At 40.4% G+C, this 17204-nt stretch overlaps 1 protein-coding gene across 1 annotated transcript in view; it reads left to right on the plus strand.

Moving 5' to 3' along the window:
* Nucleotides 1–297: 297 nt before the first annotated feature.
* Nucleotides 298–17204, plus strand: part of DNAJC13 (DnaJ heat shock protein family (Hsp40) member C13) — a 56694-nt gene continuing 39787 nt past the window's right edge. Inside the window, exons 1-9 of the mRNA XM_041466487.1 lie at nucleotides 298–490; nucleotides 8069–8149; nucleotides 12405–12480; nucleotides 12969–13118; nucleotides 13461–13502; nucleotides 14559–14759; nucleotides 15829–16035; nucleotides 16121–16216; nucleotides 16357–16448. Coding sequence (XP_041322421.1) covers nucleotides 8082–8149; nucleotides 12405–12480; nucleotides 12969–13118; nucleotides 13461–13502; nucleotides 14559–14759; nucleotides 15829–16035; nucleotides 16121–16216; nucleotides 16357–16448 — 932 coding nt within the window. The 5' untranslated portion in view covers nucleotides 298–490; nucleotides 8069–8081. The remainder of the gene's footprint in view (nucleotides 491–8068; nucleotides 8150–12404; nucleotides 12481–12968; nucleotides 13119–13460; nucleotides 13503–14558; nucleotides 14760–15828; nucleotides 16036–16120; nucleotides 16217–16356; nucleotides 16449–17204) is intronic.

A 17204-nucleotide genomic window follows, 5' to 3' on the forward strand; every position in this document is an offset into this window, starting at 1 on the left:
CCTTTCACGGCCTGGAGACGCTCGGGCAGGAGCGCACCGGTCACTGGCACTCCTGAGGCGACGCGCAAGGGGAGAGCCACAGGCACTTTGCACCCCGACGGCGCGGCGCCTGCGCAAGCAACCATGCCGGTTCCCGGCAGAGCAAGGCAGGGCAGGGCAAGGGGCGAGGGTAGGGAGGAAGGAAGGAAGGAGGGAGTGAGGCAGTGCGGCGGGAAGGGGGAGGCAGCGAGGAGCACATCAGGTGACCGCATCCCGTGACGGCCCCGGGCCGCACGGCGGCTGCGCCGAGGGGGCGGTCTCGCTGCCCGAGCTAAGATGGCGGCCTCCAGCGCCAGGCTCTGAGGCAGCGGCAGCGGTGTAGCGGCTGCCGCCCGCCCGGCCGGCCGGAGGGTGAGGGGTGAGAGCTCCGCTCCGTGCCCCTTCGCCCTTATCGCCGGGAAGGCGCATTGCTGGTGGGGGCAGGTCCGGGCAGCGCGGGCTCCCCGGCCAGGTAAATCCCAGCGGCGGGGGAGGTGTGGGGGCGGTGGCAGCAGCCCCCGCCTCCTTCCGCGGTCCCAAGCGCTGCTCGGGGCCGGGTGGGCGGGCAGGCGGCGCGCCCGGCCCGCGGGGCTGTGCGGGGAGCGGGGCCGGGGCCGGGGCCGGGGCAGCGCTCGCTCTGCCGCCCGGGGGCTGATGCTGCCGCGGGCACAGCCCCGCTGCTGCCCCAGCCGCGAGGGGCCTGGGGCTGTGAGCCGGCGTGCCTCGTCCCCAGCGTGGTGCCTGTCACCAGCCGCTCGCAGCCCTTCGCTTCCCGTGTCCGGGCAGAGGAAAGGGCTGCGGGTGTTCTCCAGCCTCAGCCCGCCCGGTGCTTCGCTCGGCATGCCCCGCACCTGATGCGGCTTCTGTAGCCTCCGGGTAGAATTTGTCGTTTATCTTAGAAGAATATTGACGTATGCATTAAGAAAAGACACGTTGTTTTCCTTCTCCTGCCCTCAGATCAAAATATACCCGTCAGGAGATGCTTTGGGAAATAATTTATGAAGGGTGGGAGAGATGTGGCGGAGATATGCTCTCACAGAGATTAGATTTTTTTTCTTTTTTGAATGCTAGCAGTATGCCTGAAGAGCATGAGCAGAACTAGATGCACTTTTCAGAAAATCTACCCTTAGTGCTCTTATTTTTCCACAAGCATTTGATTTCCTTCCATGCATGCTTTTAGCTTGCTTTTTTGTTTTCTGAAAGTCAAAACAGGTAGTCATATTGGATGGTTTTCTGTCTGCGGTGAGCTGCCAGCAGTCTTTGGGATAGATTTTTCTGTCGAGTGGTGTGAAGCTTGTGCCTTCATGGCTGTGCCTCTACTGAGGGCAGAGTTCTGGGCCATAAAAACGTTGTCTTAGTGCTTCAGTTTGGGAGGGAGAGGTCTTTTTTTGGCTTGGTGCTCTCAGGCTGATGGAGTGTTTGAGCATTCTGCTTGGGGGGAAACATAGGCCTGGCAGTTTATTCAGACTTCCTGTAAATGCACTTAATCTCTGCTATGTGGCTGCTTTTGAAGTTAATGTAATCTGAAATGTGTTTTTCCTTTTTCTCCTGTGCTCTTTCACGACTAAGATTTGTGGTGGTTGGAGTAGATGAAATTGAGTAGATAACTGCTTTGTTTCTTGTTACTTAGCGCTGGTTAGATAATATTGCATATCAAAAAATATTGCTCGTTTTGGAATTTAAGTTCTCTGAAGCTGAAGACTTTTTTTTGTTGATTATTATATTTGTCTGCATAGGGTAGTTGCATGTAGTGAGATCTCTTGAAAAGGAGGAGGCTGTTGAAGGAATACTAGTGACTTGAGTTTCATTTTAGGATTGAGTTAGTAAGACAGTTTACGAACAGTCTGATGAATAAAATCAAAATAAGAGGACCAGTATTAGAGATGTGAAAGTTGTGCTTGGCTCTAGCCTCCTTCAATTCATAGATGTGCAGCTTGGTCTAATTCCTGCCTACTATAGGCAGCCAAGTGCCAGAACACTTAACTAGAAGTTACTGGCACCTTTCTTTTATTACTGACAGTTTTTTCCACTTGCAGCAAATATCTGAGTGTTTGGAAACCAAGTTGCATTTCTCTCCCTGTGTGGTGTAAACTTTGTCCAGGAACTTTAACCTTGTATTTTAGCCTTGTTGGAACACATTTTTTGAAAGATTCATTTTGTATGTATTGCTTGCTCCTCTGGATGTCATGTGGCATTTTTCATAGTTTCCAAACACATACTTGTCCTGAGGGACTGAATCACTTTGTATTTCCAGATTTTAAGTGATATGCTGAGGCTTGGTCTTTAAAGCCAGATCTGTTTTTTATACTGTGGAGGTGACTTTGCTTTTGACTTTGTTTGAAGCTCAGTAAGTGTAACTTACTGACTTAATAATTCTTCTGCTGGCATTCAACCATACCTTGAAGTGTTAACCTTCAACTGCTTAGCTTCCTGATTTGCTTCCAAAAAACTATTCTTGTGTCAAAAAAATTAACAACTCTCTTGCCTCACTAATAAAACAGAACATTATTCTGAAGAAACATGACAGGATTGCTAAACTGTGATTGAAAGGAACACTCTTTTTTTTTTCTTCCTTCCCTTAGTGAGTATATACTTTTGTTCTGATACTCACCTGTCTGGCTGGGAATCACATTGGTTCACTGGTAAAGCAGAATGCTAATATAAATCTAAAAGAAAACCAGACTCTCCCACACTTTTTTTATTATCTTTAATGGGTCACCTGGAGAATGGACTCTAATGTTGTCACCATCATTTATGGTAGTAGTAAAGCTGAAATTCTCAGCCTGTTTCTGTCATGGGCCACTGAAGGTGGGATTGCTGCTATCACTGAGGGAGGTTCCATGTTGCTTCTTTTAAGGATCTGGTGGATCTTATATCTTTCCCTTCTTACAAAAAGGACTGGGAGTTCCTACACTACAGACGAAATCTGTTTCCACAGCTAATTAGGCTGTAGTACTTCAGGAGAAGAGTACTGTTCAAGGAAGAGGAAAAATTAATGCTTGTTAGAAAGAATCTGTCTGAAGGCAAAACTCTGCCACTTAGTGACCACAGCAATGAAAGAGGACGCTGAAATGTGGACAGCTAAAACATTTCAGTGCAGGAAAACTCACTTATTTAAATAATGCCTTTAAAGCTACAGAGCTGTGGGTGACTGGAAATCAGGCTCCAGACCTTTAAGCTAGCAGGCAGGTATGTAGAACCAGAGAGTAACAGAACCCTAGGGGTTTTTTTAGTGCTTTGCTGTCATTGCTTTCCAGTTGGTTTCTGTTTTTATGCTCATAGTATGTCTTCTCTCTCTCAGAAAAGTCACACTTGAGCTTCCTATGAGTATCTGTCCCTGTGTAGTAAAGACTTTTCAGGAACTCTAACTAGTATTCAGCCATGCTGGAATAAATTTTTAAAACAAAATCACAGTTTCTTATCTGCATTTCTCTTCCTCTTTTGCCCAAGAAACTTCAGTTTCTTATCAGCATTTATTTTACTCCTCCCTGCAGTGGAACAGAATAATAGTCTTATGTGGGGCTTTGAATCCTACCTTGTTAAACCTTCGTTTAAGAAAGATGTTGAGGCTTTGTAATAATAGAGAGATAATATAATCGGGAAAAAACTCAATCTGAGTTCTGCACTAAACTTTGAACCCGTGTCCCAACTTCTGACTTTATTTAATAAATTGAAGGAAACTTACGTGTAATTACAGCTGTGCCTATTGCTTTGAAGTCTGCGAGGTCACAGCTTTTCTTCTGACTCCACAAGTGCTGGTTTGAGACTGACTTGTCTCGGTTTCCTGAAATAGATTGTTTTCCCAGATGGTCGTTTTGTCTAAAGAATGTGAAATCCTGGAAAAGTGGAAAGTGCATGCAAGTTGAATATAGATTGTGTAAAAGGTCCCTTTCATCTCAGACTATTCTGTGATTCTGTGTAGCTTAAACTCTGAGGCAGGGGGAGTCCTGGAAGCAGTTCAGGCCCTTTAGTTTAAAGGTTTGCTATTTCTGGTACATGAGGCACTCAAAAATGTGGTTTCAGCTCTTCCTCTAAAGCCTTTTCACTGCTATTTACAGTACTACAGGAACCAAATAGGAAAGTATTGTGGAACTTCAGTCCTGTGAAAAAGCTGATTACACTATCCAGGGGATATTTTGGAGAGTGCTTTTGTTAGGCTCCCAAAAGAAGTTGCAAGTTGTAGACAGTGCTTTTCCTGCAGAATCCTTGGATTATTTGACTACAGACTGTATTCAGCGTCCCCACTCTCAACCAAGAAAATCATGTTTACAAACTGCTACTTTCAAAGTAGTTTTTTGCCTCTGCTCCAATGGAAATAGAACAGCTGGGTGTTTCTCTAGTATCAAACCTTAGAAAACCATCAGTATGGGATATGCAGTAGCTGTGCTGTGAAGTATTTAAAATAACCTTTGAAGTTGTGACTTCTCTACTCCTAGGTACCCCAGAACATTAAAATGATTGCCCAAGTTAGTGCCTTATTGTCCTGGATGCCCTTATGAGTGAGATAACAAATTTCACTCATTTTTTGTGTTAAGTCAGGCAACTTTGTAAAGGTCTGTTGAATGCAGGAAGAAGAGGTAAAGGTAACAAGAATGTTGTCTTATTTTAGGAAATTAATATATAACTAAGCAGGCCACTACAGCTTACACTGACAATGTGGTTGAACTTGATTAATGGTAAAGCCTGATGTGTTCTGCAAAGTCAATGGTTATACTGTCTTAGGTGATAAAATTACAGTGTATGACACTGTGGATAGTACAAGAGAGGCGCCACACTGGTTCTGCTGGAATGAGTGAAGGAAGAGGAATTTCTTGGTTTATTCTAAAATACTGTTGTTTTTGGTGTGAATTTTTTTTAAAATCTTGTTCTTACTGTGGAATCAAAGACAACCAGTAAATAATTGCTGGGCTTTACCACAGCAGCTCAGAACACTAGGCTATTGTTAGCCTTTTCTGTCTGTTAAACTGCTGGAAAATGTATAGAAGAATTAATTGTTGCTAGACTTGGGCATATATTGCCACTGTGGTAGTCTCTTCAGTGGGAGGGATGGTTGCAATCACTGTCCAGAAGCACAGCATATAAAGCATGAAAGCTAAATGATTTTAGTGGTTTTCATCCAAACAAAAAAGCAGTCTGGTGAATTTGTCATTGCACTTCAGGTACAATACTTCATGCATCAGTATTCTGATTCTAGTTAGATGCTGGTGTTAAAACTTCTGGAATCTGCTGGTAGCTCATAAATGAATGTTTCTTAGTTCTGTATTATTAGGAGTAGATATTTGCAATCTTGAGAACATCTTCCTTTAAATACTCTAGAGCAAGTGGTGTTCAGGTCTGGGAGACCTAATAGAGCTGGTCAGAGGAGTCTGGTATTGGTGAAACTGGAATTACAGATAAATAGATCTTTTAATCCTGTAGTCTTGTTATAAGCCTCTTATTTTATTTTTACTAATACTTTAGTCAATGTCAAGAAAATGGCTTTGAAAGAGAGGCATGAAGATTGAGTATATGGCATGTTGTTCTGAAAGATAACTTTAAAACAAAATTACCACATCTAAAGTGTGCTACTGTGCAGTAAGATCTGTGTAGTTTTGATAGAGTGTACTGTTTTGATTCTTATCCATGGTAATAATAATAATAATAATAACAGTTCTTAAACCAAGCAAAATGGAGAACTTCAGGCATAATCATAGAATGCTTTGGGTTGGAAAGAACCTTAAAGATCATCTAGTTCCAACCTTGCTGCTATGGGCAGGAACACTTTTCACTTGACCAAGTTGTTCAAAGCCCCGTTCAGCCTGGCCTGGAGCACTTCCAGATCTCAGCCTGTCTCCGTAGAAAAGGTGCTCCAGCTCTCTCCCTGCCCATCTTTGTAGCTCTCCTCTAGATTCACTCCAAAAAATGTGGACCAGGTCCTTCTTATGTTGGGAGCTCAGAGCTGGACACAGTACTGCAGATGGGGTCTCACAAGAGCGGAGCAGAAGAATCATCTCCTTAGCCTGCTGGCCAGTTTTCATTTGATGCATCTCAGGATGTGGTTCTGGGCTGTGAGCACACATTGCTGGGTTGTGCCAAATGTCTCATCAACCAACACCCCCAAATCCTCCTCAGGACTGCTTTCAAGCCATTCTCCACCAAACTTGTATTTGTGCTTGGTGTTGCCCAGCCCAGCTGCGGGGTCTTGCAGGTGGCTTTGTTGAACTTTGTGAAATTGGCACTGACCCACCTCTCGGACGTGTCAGAGTCCCTTTAGATGTCATCCCTTCCCTCATGCCTGTCAATTGCACCACACTGCTTGGTGTCATCAACAAACTTGCAGAGTCCACTGTCCATATCCCTGACAAAGGTGTTAACACAGTGCCAGTCTCTGTCTTGACCCCCGAGGAATGCCACTTGCCGCTATCTCCACTTTAACATTGGCCCATTGACTGCAACTGCTTGAGTGTAACCCTCCAGATAATTCCCTGTCCACTGAGTGGTCCATCTGTCAAATCTGTAATTTCAGTTTAGGGACAAGGATGTCAGGCAGGACAGTGTCAAATGCACAGGTCCAGGTAGGTGATGTCAGCAGTCAGTAGCAATAATGCTGTTGAATACCCTCATAAAACTTTGTTTCCAAAAACTGGCTTTAGAGAATTTAACTCACCACAAGTCATTGGAATATTAACTCTGAAAATTTGACTCAAAGATTGAGTCATTAAAAGACGTAAATACTGCTCTTCTCCCTTCCCAGAGGCAGTACTTCAAGTTTCCTTCAGTAGGTAGTGATGATTGTGCTGGCTCTTCACCTAAGGGAAGGAATTCTAGAGTTCATTTTGAGCAGGTTATCCATTCTTCATGCTTATGACTCCGTAACTGCTGCAGCCTTTGCTCAGAAAGAAAATTACCTGAAGTCATAGAGGGTTGAAATTAGCAATAAGCTAATGTTGCAGGTCATCCATCTCAAAATAAAAAATCTTTCTTTGCCCAGTCAAGCAGAGTTAGCTGAATGTAAAAAGGTAATGGGTTGTTATTTAACTTTCAGTGGGGTACTGACTGGGATTGGGTTGCTTGAGAGTTGCTTCAGGCAAGCTGTGTTCTTGCAGACCAGTGTTAGTGTGTGATGTTTTGGGGATGCCACTGTGTTACTGGTGTGAACCTGAGAGTAGTACCAGTCTTCAGTCAGTTACAGGGAAGCCTGATTTAACACATTTGAAAATAAAACTAATGCCGTAGGAGTAAATGGAGAGTGACAACTTCACTTTTGTCCTTAGTCAGGGAATGTCTGCTTAAGTTCCTTGTATATGCAGTAAGAGCATAGTGAAGTAAAAGGGAGATTAATTTCCTAACTACTCAACATGCATGTGTTTCAGGCATTGAAAATAGTAGTGTTTAGAAGCATTCCTTGGAACTTAGTAACTCCTAAAGCTATGATCTACTCAAGCAATTATGGGAAATTTTCACTAAATTCCTCTGTGTGTGTTTAGGGAATAGATATTCCCTCTGTGTGAAATAAGCATGTCAGGATGTTAGTGGTGGGATTGCTTAAACTTTTACAGCATAGGAATGGTACTTAGCTCTTCAATCGTAATGCTTAGCCAGTAAGTTTCTCAACCTCAATTTATCATTCAGAGTGGAAAACAAACTGTTCTATGTATCCCGGTATCTCCTTACTGTTTATTTCAGAATTGCAGTAGGACTTTGGTTTAGCTGGTGTTACAGGTAGAGGCTACTCAAATAATTTTATATAATACAATTTTTGAGAGTAAAGCATTTTGGAGATGACATAAAATATACTTGAATTTGAATGTGCAAAGGTGCAGTGAAAGTAGAGTGATTGTAATATGGCAAATGTGGCATAACTTAGTGGAAACTGGTACTGTTAAGGAATAGCTAGTATAACAAATGCAGTGAAGAAACTAATAATTCTTGTGCAATTTAGTCCATGTATTGTTTGATAAATGTAAGTTTAAAAACAAAGTCTTTTTGTCTTGAAGCATATCGATGATTCGTGAACTTTGGTTTTAAATAAGAATCCTGAGTGCTAACAGGATGTCTCCTTTGTTTTCAGGTCTTGGCACAGAATGAATATAATTAGAGAAAACAGAGATCTTGCTTGTTTCTACACAACAAAACATTCATGGAGGGGCAAGTAAGTAGTTTGAAGTTTGTTAATTTTGGTTTTTTGTTTTTAAGGTTTTGTGTGACATTTTTTCCTCTCTGTTATTGGATTTAACTGCATAGTTTTAACTTCATCCAACTAATGAATGAAAATTGAACTAAAGGCTCCTGCTGCTCAGTGTCTGAACTAATTGTATCTTCACTAGAATCAGTTTGGATTTGAAACATTGTGGTTTAGCTTTCCTCTGCTTATGTTCCCACACTGCTGTGTAGCTCTAAAATGGACCACCCGCCCTCATCAGCTTCTGAGTCTCTTGAACTTACTATATAAAACACTAAATTTAAGATGGAAATGTTTCTTCTCAGAACAGTTTTATGGAGTAGTGTTTTATGTACTTTAATTGATGAGGATCGCTAGTCCACATAGACACTTAAGAAGTTGTGTAACAGATTATCTGTTAAACTACTAACTGAGATAATTTGAAGAATTCTGCTAATAGAAATTAACCTGATCTTAATAGGGGTCTTGGATCTAAAAATGAATTTTGGTGATGCTTCTGTCTGCAACAGCTTGGGAATGTCTAATAAAATTATCCACTAAGTTATCATAACTGGTATCTGTTATGCTGTGTCTGAAGACATCTGTTACAGGACTTTATTTGGTATTCTTACCCACTGTTCCTTTTCACATGCATAGTATCTCTGTAAAATGGGGTTTTTCCTTGCTATCCAAACATCAACATAACAAAGAGACTGGGTTATCTGCACCTTGGCAACATGAGAACTGCTTGATTCTAATGGTTTTATGAAGAGGTATTGTCCAAATCTGTTGTTTGACCAGTAAATTGAAACTAGTTGATTTTTTTTTGTCTGACACATGCATCCTATCAAAGACTGGGAATACTGAGAAAGAAAGGAGAATGGGCTTGCAAGGAGCAGCAGTCACAGATCTTTCACAGTTGTCCTTTGAAGAACTATGAGGTTGCTTCAATGTCTAATCAAAGAGCTCCCTGCTTTTTTGTTAGCAAAAATTAATACTCTGGGTAGTTCTGAGTCCAGACTAGACTCAGCAGCTCTCTGAGTGCAAAATCTTTCCTCTGCCAAGTCAGAGTTTTGATTGACTTGACAGAAATTGTGTAATATTTAGTTTTTCTCAGTGGAATTGTATCTGGTACTTGTGTAAATTAAGTCTTATGTGAGTTATGATCCATGCATTTGGAGTTGTGTGGGCATGGGTGAATAAACTACTTCCCTTAACAACAAGAAGATACTATATTACAGAAGAACATTAGAGCAGTTTGTCCCTCCTAATCTTTCTGTTCCCCAACTGAACATGTCTAGTCTCTTCCTCAGAATTTTCTGCAGTCTATATGCAAGTTTAGTGTGCATGTGGTTTGAGCCAGTTGGTAAAAATCAAATACCTAAACCTCAGATTTCTTCTTTTGCCCAACTCCTCTCGTTAAAGAGCCTGAGGCAAGCTCTTGAAGTTATGATCTTGAACCTTGATGGTAACATTTAGAGAATTCTTATAGAACTTCACACTAAGTCTAAAGTCTAGAACAGATTTAGTTTTAAAATTCAGTGGTGTGTTAGTTCTTTTGTAGTGAGGGGAAAGAAGTATTTAGTAAGTAATTGCCTCTTGTTTGTTGCAGCAGAAGCTTATTTGGATTTTAGTAATTTTCTATTTAAATTCTCCACTCAGTTCCTCCACTGAGTAGTCCACTCAGTTCAAAGTCATGCATTCTCAGTATAATCTATATATAGCATTAAAAAAACCAGTAATTTAATGTGTGGTGCTAAATGAGCCTGAACAATTTTGACTACCCTTAGAATTAGTCACTTTGAATATGGGCTCTGTGTGTCCATAAAGTATTTTCCAGTAGTGCAAATGATGATGCTCCAGTGTTCTGTAGATCTGTAAAATCAATGAAGATTTTTTTTGTTGGGTGTGGTGGTATGAAATTTACCTGCCAGGTTCATTGTGATTAAAAAGATGTCTCCAGTGCTTTGAAATAACTAGTGAACAGGCCGTAGCCTTTTTATGGGGAAGAGGACATTTGCTCCAACATTTCTCAAAACAGCTTGGGATTAGACAGTACCGCAGAGTAGTTTGAGAGATAATTAATTGTAAACTCTTCAAGTCCTGGAGGTATGAATACCTTTCTTAAATATTTATAGGTGAAGTTTTGAACAAGAGTAGGCCATATGTAAGAGCTGACTTCTGAATCTCTCTGTTCATGAAACAAGACTTGGTTCTTCTGAATTTACCTAGGGAGAGGAAACAAGGGAAATGGCAACTCAGCAAAATTGTTGTTCTGTCTTGTGTTCCTTGTCCCATCACATATTAAGAATTCTGGATAATAAGTGCTTCCTGGATCTTGAAATGTAGGCTTGAGCATAAGGGGAGAAAAGGAAGGGGCTGTGGTGTTTGGAAGCTGATCTTCAGTTACATGTAATGGTTGCAGATCCTTACTCTGCCACAAAGCACTGTGCAGCTCATAGTAGGCTAAGTAAGTAAACAAAACCTTGAGCAAGTAATAAAGAACTTTATTACTTGTGATATGCTGTTCTAAAGAACTTAAACGAACCTTATTTATAAATCGTATAAAAGACAGAATACCTACCTATATTGTGCAACAAGAGGAGAGGGAACAGTTGGTTTCTTCTTATGAACTAAGAACTGGAGCATTCTTTCACAGACTGAATATAGTGGAGTTATTAGCAATTAGAGTAGTTTCAAACGTTCTTCTTCATTGTTTCATGATCCTTGACCTGTATCTTAAATAAGGAAATTTCAACTATGTGGAAAAACAAATGGGTTTTGCAAATATGTTAAACATCCTTAACGTGGCTGATTAGTTCAATACCGATGTTCCTAAGCTTTGAAGAAAATAAGCACTTGCTTTAATTCCTAAGTAAACTCTGGGCCAGTGAAGGCTTCAACTCACACTGGTTTATTTTAATTATAATGGAAAATGGAAGTGTATTAAGTTTGTAAGATTGCCTGACTGTCAGGTAGATGCTCTTACCTTCCTGTTATAAGGGATATGTGAGAGCTGCTCTAAATGGATTTGAGGCCCGTGCAAAGTTTGATTTTATACAGGAATGATGGCTTGTGCTGCAGACCTGTCAAGTGAGAGAGGAGAAAGGGCTGCAATACAAGAATGCAGAGAAGGATGGAAGAAGTGACCTGCTGGTTCTTGATGCAGTCTAACATGGCACAGATTCAGATTAATTAAGCATCTGGTTGCTAATATCTTTTCCAAGCAAAACCACAGTTTGCTCAGAACTGAAACTTAAATTCCTACACTGAATCAGTTTTAATATGGCCAAAGTATTTTTATCTGGTTCAATTCCAAGAAAGGCATCCATGTTCAGATACTATTGCTTCAGTCAGAGAATACTCTGGTTCAGGTTTGGCTTTACTTTTTGGGCCAAATGACTTCCAGATGGAAGCACCCTAGAACATGGTTTGTGCAAGTAATAAGCTATTATTAATAATGTACTGTTTCAAACTCTTCTTAGTTATGTTTCAAAACTTTCAGATTCAGAAATATGTAAAGAGTCTCTATTTGTTCTGGGTACATTTTGGAGATTATCTAGGAAATGAAGCCATGGTAAGGCTTTGATTTTGCACTTGATGCATCTGAATTCTGTAGCTTTAGCGCACTGCTGCTTGTGTCTGATACACTTGGAACACAAACCTTGCTATTCTTTAAGCCCTGTGACAGTTAACATATCTGTGATATCAATGTACAATGACTGTAGCTTTGGTGATATAAGTTTTTCTAGAGTTTGGTAGCTTTGCTTTCCCTCAAGATGAAGAAAATTAAGCTTGGCCACAGTAGTACTTTGACTTGGTACAGTATTGTGGCCAGTTGTGTAAGTTGGATTTTGTGTTAAAACTGTTGGCTGAGACAGCTTTTGACTATTGCAGGAATGGTTGGGGATTTTTTTTTCCCTACTTGTGTAGCCTTCTTAAAATTTATTCTGGTCTGGTCGTACCTTTCAGTGCAAGCCTGTGAGTCTTTGATCCTGCCTTAGCCACTAACTTAGAAAAAGGTATGCATAAGTAAATCTGTTTAGTAGTATTTAAGTTGTAGGTCCCCTTTATGGATATATAGAACAGAAGAGCGTAACATATTATAAGGGTACACTGCAAGTAACAACAAAGAAAATCCATTTCCTAACAAAAACCTCTGTATATCATCTTAACATTATTTTTGCAGTTCAGCATGGGTTTTCCTGTGACTTCTGGAGAAACTTAACACCCTTTTGTATTCTAGATATAAACGAGTTTTTTCAGTTGGAACCCATGCCATCACTACATACAACCCCAACACGCTGGAAGTTACAAATCAGGTAACTGTCATTTTTGAAGTTGATTTTTGACTAATGTTCATTATCCAGAATGAATAGTGGCATTCAGGCTTAAGAAACCATCTAGTCTGACAAGATCTCAGAAAAGCCAGAAGGCGTGGCAGCTGTGTACAAAAGTACACATAACAGAAGGTCTGTGTTGCCTTTGCTAACTCTACAAATACCAAGTAGGGTTTTGCACTTTTAGGCAATTTCTCTTTATTGGCCAACAAGTAGTAGTTTGCCTTTGGCTGTGCTGTTCTGAAGGAACCAGGGTAAGTTTGATCACTGCTGAGCTGTGTCCCTGAAGGGAGTCAGGACACTTAATTACTTTGCACAGTATCAAATAGGAAGCTCAAGCTTATGCTGTCGCCTAGTGTGCTAGCTGTCACCTTGTTACAGGGTTATTATATGTTCTAAGGGGTTTTGAAGTGGGGAGATGTAGCTTTAAAATTACTGACAGTATAACCTAATTACTTTCAATTGTTTAGTGGCCTTATGGAGATATCTGTAGTATTTCTCCTGTTGGAAAAGGACAAGGAGCAGAATTTAATCTCACTTTTCGCAAAGGGAGTGGAAAAAAATCCGAGACACTTAAGTTTTCCACAGAGCACAGAACAGAACTCCTTACAGAGGCACTGGTAAGATTTTTATTTTTGTTTTCTTTAGGCAAGCAGTAAGTACTTGGTTACCATTTGTGGTACTGTATTATGCTTTCTTTCCCTGCATAGAAAGTAGGAAGGCAAGTTTTTTGAGCTGTTATGTTAATGATCTTGATCTAGTGTCAGTTGGAGCAAGTACTGCATGATTTGTAAAGAGTGAGTAAAGCTACAAATATTGAATATATTAAACTGCAGTGAAATGATGAGCCTTCTGAGGAGGCTTAATATGAGTCCCATAAAACAGTCATCTTAAATGTAGAGTTTCTGGATAGATAGGTTGTCGTATGTGCATTCATTCACTGTTAACTTTTTTAAAAACAGAGATTCAGGACAGACTTCTCAGAAGGAAAAATCACAGGACGGGTGAGTGTCTGGCTTACCTGAATCATGTGCAGTTTAAGGAAATGATCTAAAGACTCAGATTTCTACTTTGTTCATGTATTTTATGCTTGTGCTATATGTGCTACTTAAAATAGCTTTGGATCTGAAGTCTTTGGGAAGAGAAAATGGAGTTTGTTCAAAAGCAGTGGGAACCTCTTTACCAGTAGAATATTTGAGCTCTCTTTGATTGGCCTGAGCCTTATACTTGTTCTTGGACTATGAATATTACTGTTGAAATAGAGGGCTGTGCTATGTGGAGTTCTTATCTGGAGAGGAGAAAAACATTGATTCGTGTTAGTCAATGTTTGCTTTACTTACTAATTAAATATTTTCTGCATGACATCCTGAACATCTGATGCTTCCTAGAAGGATTTCTATAGGTCAGATTACAGACAAGATTGGCATTTACTGAATTGTGGTAATGCAGCAATAAGCGATGCAGTCTTCAGAGCTGGACTTTATATTTGTCTTTTGGTCATAGAAGATAGCACTTCAAGTGCCTTAAGTTACTTAAAGTAATTTAAAGAATTGCATAGAATAAATCTTCAGTCATGAGCATAGTAACATTGCTGGAATATGGGGATCCCCTTTGTCTTACTGGAGCTTAGAAGATACCTCTAACTTTTGCTGGTTAAAGTAAGTTTGTATTTGTAATGGAATGTGACTGCAGGAGATGAAAAATTTTCACTACAGTGACAAACTTACCTTAACTTGATTTAATTAGCTGAATAACAGCATTTGATGTAAATACTATTTCCTCATGTCTGTGAGTAGACCACCTTCTGCAACAAGAGAATTTACTTCCTTTGGGAGTGGCTCTTTTGGGATTATGTTCTTGCTTCGACATGCATCGTTTAAGCTGTGACCTCCTTGTCAATTGACAGCTACAGCTGCTTTCCTTTGCTTCATAGTGTTCTTAATATAGACAACAGCATTAAGGGAAATTACATAATTTTTTTAACTTACTGGCTAAGTAGAGAACTACTGCTGTATAGTAAAGGAGGGTGCATAGATGTCTAAAAGTAGCTCTCCCTGCAGAGGTATAATTGCTATAAGCATCACTGGAGTGATACGAGGAAACCTGTGATTCTGGAAGTGACTCCTGGAGGTATTGACCAGATTGATCCTGCAACAAATAAGGTCCTGTGCTCCTATGACTACAGAAATATTGAAGGCTTTGTTGATATTACTGGCTATCAGGGAGGCTTCTGTATCCTCTATGGAGGGTTTAGTAGATTGGTGAGTATTAAATCAAAATATCTTGGTATGGTTCTTAAGATATTTATAGCTGCATATTTAATAATGAAGCTTCAACATAGTTGGAGCATACAAGTATGTGCATCTTTGGGACCCAGTTGTGGAGCCTCAAGGCTTATGGACAGATCCTAAAAGGAAAGGAAATTACTTAAAACGTTTGAGAGGGGATTGATATGGGTTTGGTTATGGTTTTTGGTGTGGGGGGTTTTGTTTGTGTGTATTGCATGTTTAAGAACTAGAAAGGATGGGATATCTAGTTTTTTAGGCAGTGAATATGAATGTAATGTGGATGTGGAATATCCTGTCATTTCTCAAATTTACAGTAGTATGTTACTAATCTACCTAACTGATGTAGGGATTCAATTCAGAAATAGATCGATCAGTGATGCCATTGCCTCTTTAGACCTGTGATCTGATTACTTGGCAGCTTTGCTTGGGAAATATTACAGTGTAATGTTGGTTCTAAAATCATGACAGGGTTTCTGTGTACTGTGCGTTGAACAGCTGAAAAGGATCTTTACATTATTAACCATAAATTAATTCTTAGGTATAGGTACCTCAGTCTCTACTAATAAAATAGGACTAGATGAGGGTTTCCATGTCTTTTGTATTGCAGCATGCTTTTCTTTGGCATAAGATTAGCAATGTATAATTGATCGTCTAGAGCTGCCCTAACCTTGAAGATCACCAGTGGTAGCCCCAATTGCTTTCTCTGCGTCCTCACTCCTGCCAGGCTGTCAGGGTCAGTTGCCAAGGATGGACAGGCAGGTCATGCAGACCATAACTTTAGAGGCACACTAATGTGTAGCAGGTATCCTTTAGGAATAGCTGCTATAGATTTTCTTTTTAAAGGCAAATGTAAAGTCAGTAGTGGATCTCCTGTGTAATAAATACCTGTCTATACCATGCACTTAGCAAAGGCCAGTCCAGCTGCTGTGAACATTCCCTACTGTTAGGTATATAATGGAGGATTATTTCTAGAAATGTGATTTTCTTTGGCTGTGCCATATTTTCACCTGTTAATTTTCTTTTTTCTTGGCAAAATTTGCAGCACCTGTTTGCGTCTGAGCAGAGGGAGGAAATTATCAAGAGTGCAATAGAGCATGCTGGCAACTTCATAGGCATCTCTCTGCGGATAAGGAAAGAATCCCTAGAATTTGAGCAGTACTTGAACCTTCGCTTTGGAAAGTACAGCAATGATGAATCTATAACATCTTTAGCAGAGTTTGTTGTTCAAAAAATAACACCCAGGCACTTGGTAAGGTTGTCAGACTGAACATACTTGGTTCCTGTTAAGTACTAAGTATTCTCTTTCCTAGCATGCCTCTCTCTTGTTTTACAAGGAACCTGTGAAAAGAATACTAGCTCTTACAGAAGCTTGCTTAGTTGAGAGGGATCCAGCTACCTACAACATTGCAACTTTGAAACCTTTAGGCGAGGTAAGGGGCATTCTTTCTCACTACCACTTCTTGAAATAAAGGCTCTAAAAGAGAGGAATTGATAGTATTTGTAAGCCTTAATTTGTAGAGTAGCTAAATAACACTACTTCATGAATGTGAGCCTTGTCCCTTATTTTCAGGTGTTTGCAATAGTGTGTGACTGTGAAAACCCCCAGGTTTTCACCATTGAATTCATCAAAGGACAAATTCGGAAATACTCTTCAACAGAAAGGTAACTAGAGCTTCTGTGCATTACAGACTCAAATGGAAGTTGCTACTGTAGCACTTCTAGCTCCTCAGCTTCTCTGAACTCTGACCCTTGGAGGGGTAAACTCAAAGCCTTGCTATTCTAGCAGTCTGCCACTTACAAATCAAGATTTGTTACAGGAACTAATTCTCTTCCATTTACCTTCATCCCAACTTTGAGCAAATCTCCCCAGAAGTTTTCTGATGAACACAAAAAGGTGTTGGACAGTTAGATACAGCCTGTTTCTCCTAAGCAATATAGTTCTGTGTATGATGTACTTGGTTAAGTAGTATATCTGAAACAAGGGAAGAAAGCACAGTCTAAGTAATATGGAAATGTGAAGGCTGTGAACCCTTTGAGCTCTTTGCTTGAGACAGTCTTAGTTGATTCTATTTAAAACAACCAACAGAACAGTCCCTGAATGCACTTGCAGTTGTAATACAGTCTAATCCTGCTAAGTGAGGTTTTGCAGAAAGCACAGGGATGAATTGGCTAACAACATGTGTCACTCATTAACAGATAATCTAGAACTGATCCTATTAGTGAAAGGCTGCAGCTGGCTATGCTGGGTGTAAGTCAGCTCTCTCCTTACAGTGCATAAAGGAACACTGAAAGTTAGTGGTTTCTTCCAGAGGTGTAACTGTTGGCAGTAGCGTTAGTAGGAGATTCCAAGTATTGCTGCCTTTCATTATGTGAGTTTTTGCCCCGTTTCTCTTATAACGTGTTTCTTTGGCACCACTT

The sequence above is a fragment of the Pyrgilauda ruficollis genome, unplaced genomic scaffold (genome assembly GCF_017590135.1).
Source record: "Pyrgilauda ruficollis isolate IOZ18807 unplaced genomic scaffold, ASM1759013v1 scaffold2, whole genome shotgun sequence".
Lineage (NCBI taxonomy): Eukaryota > Metazoa > Chordata > Aves > Passeriformes > Passeridae > Pyrgilauda > Pyrgilauda ruficollis.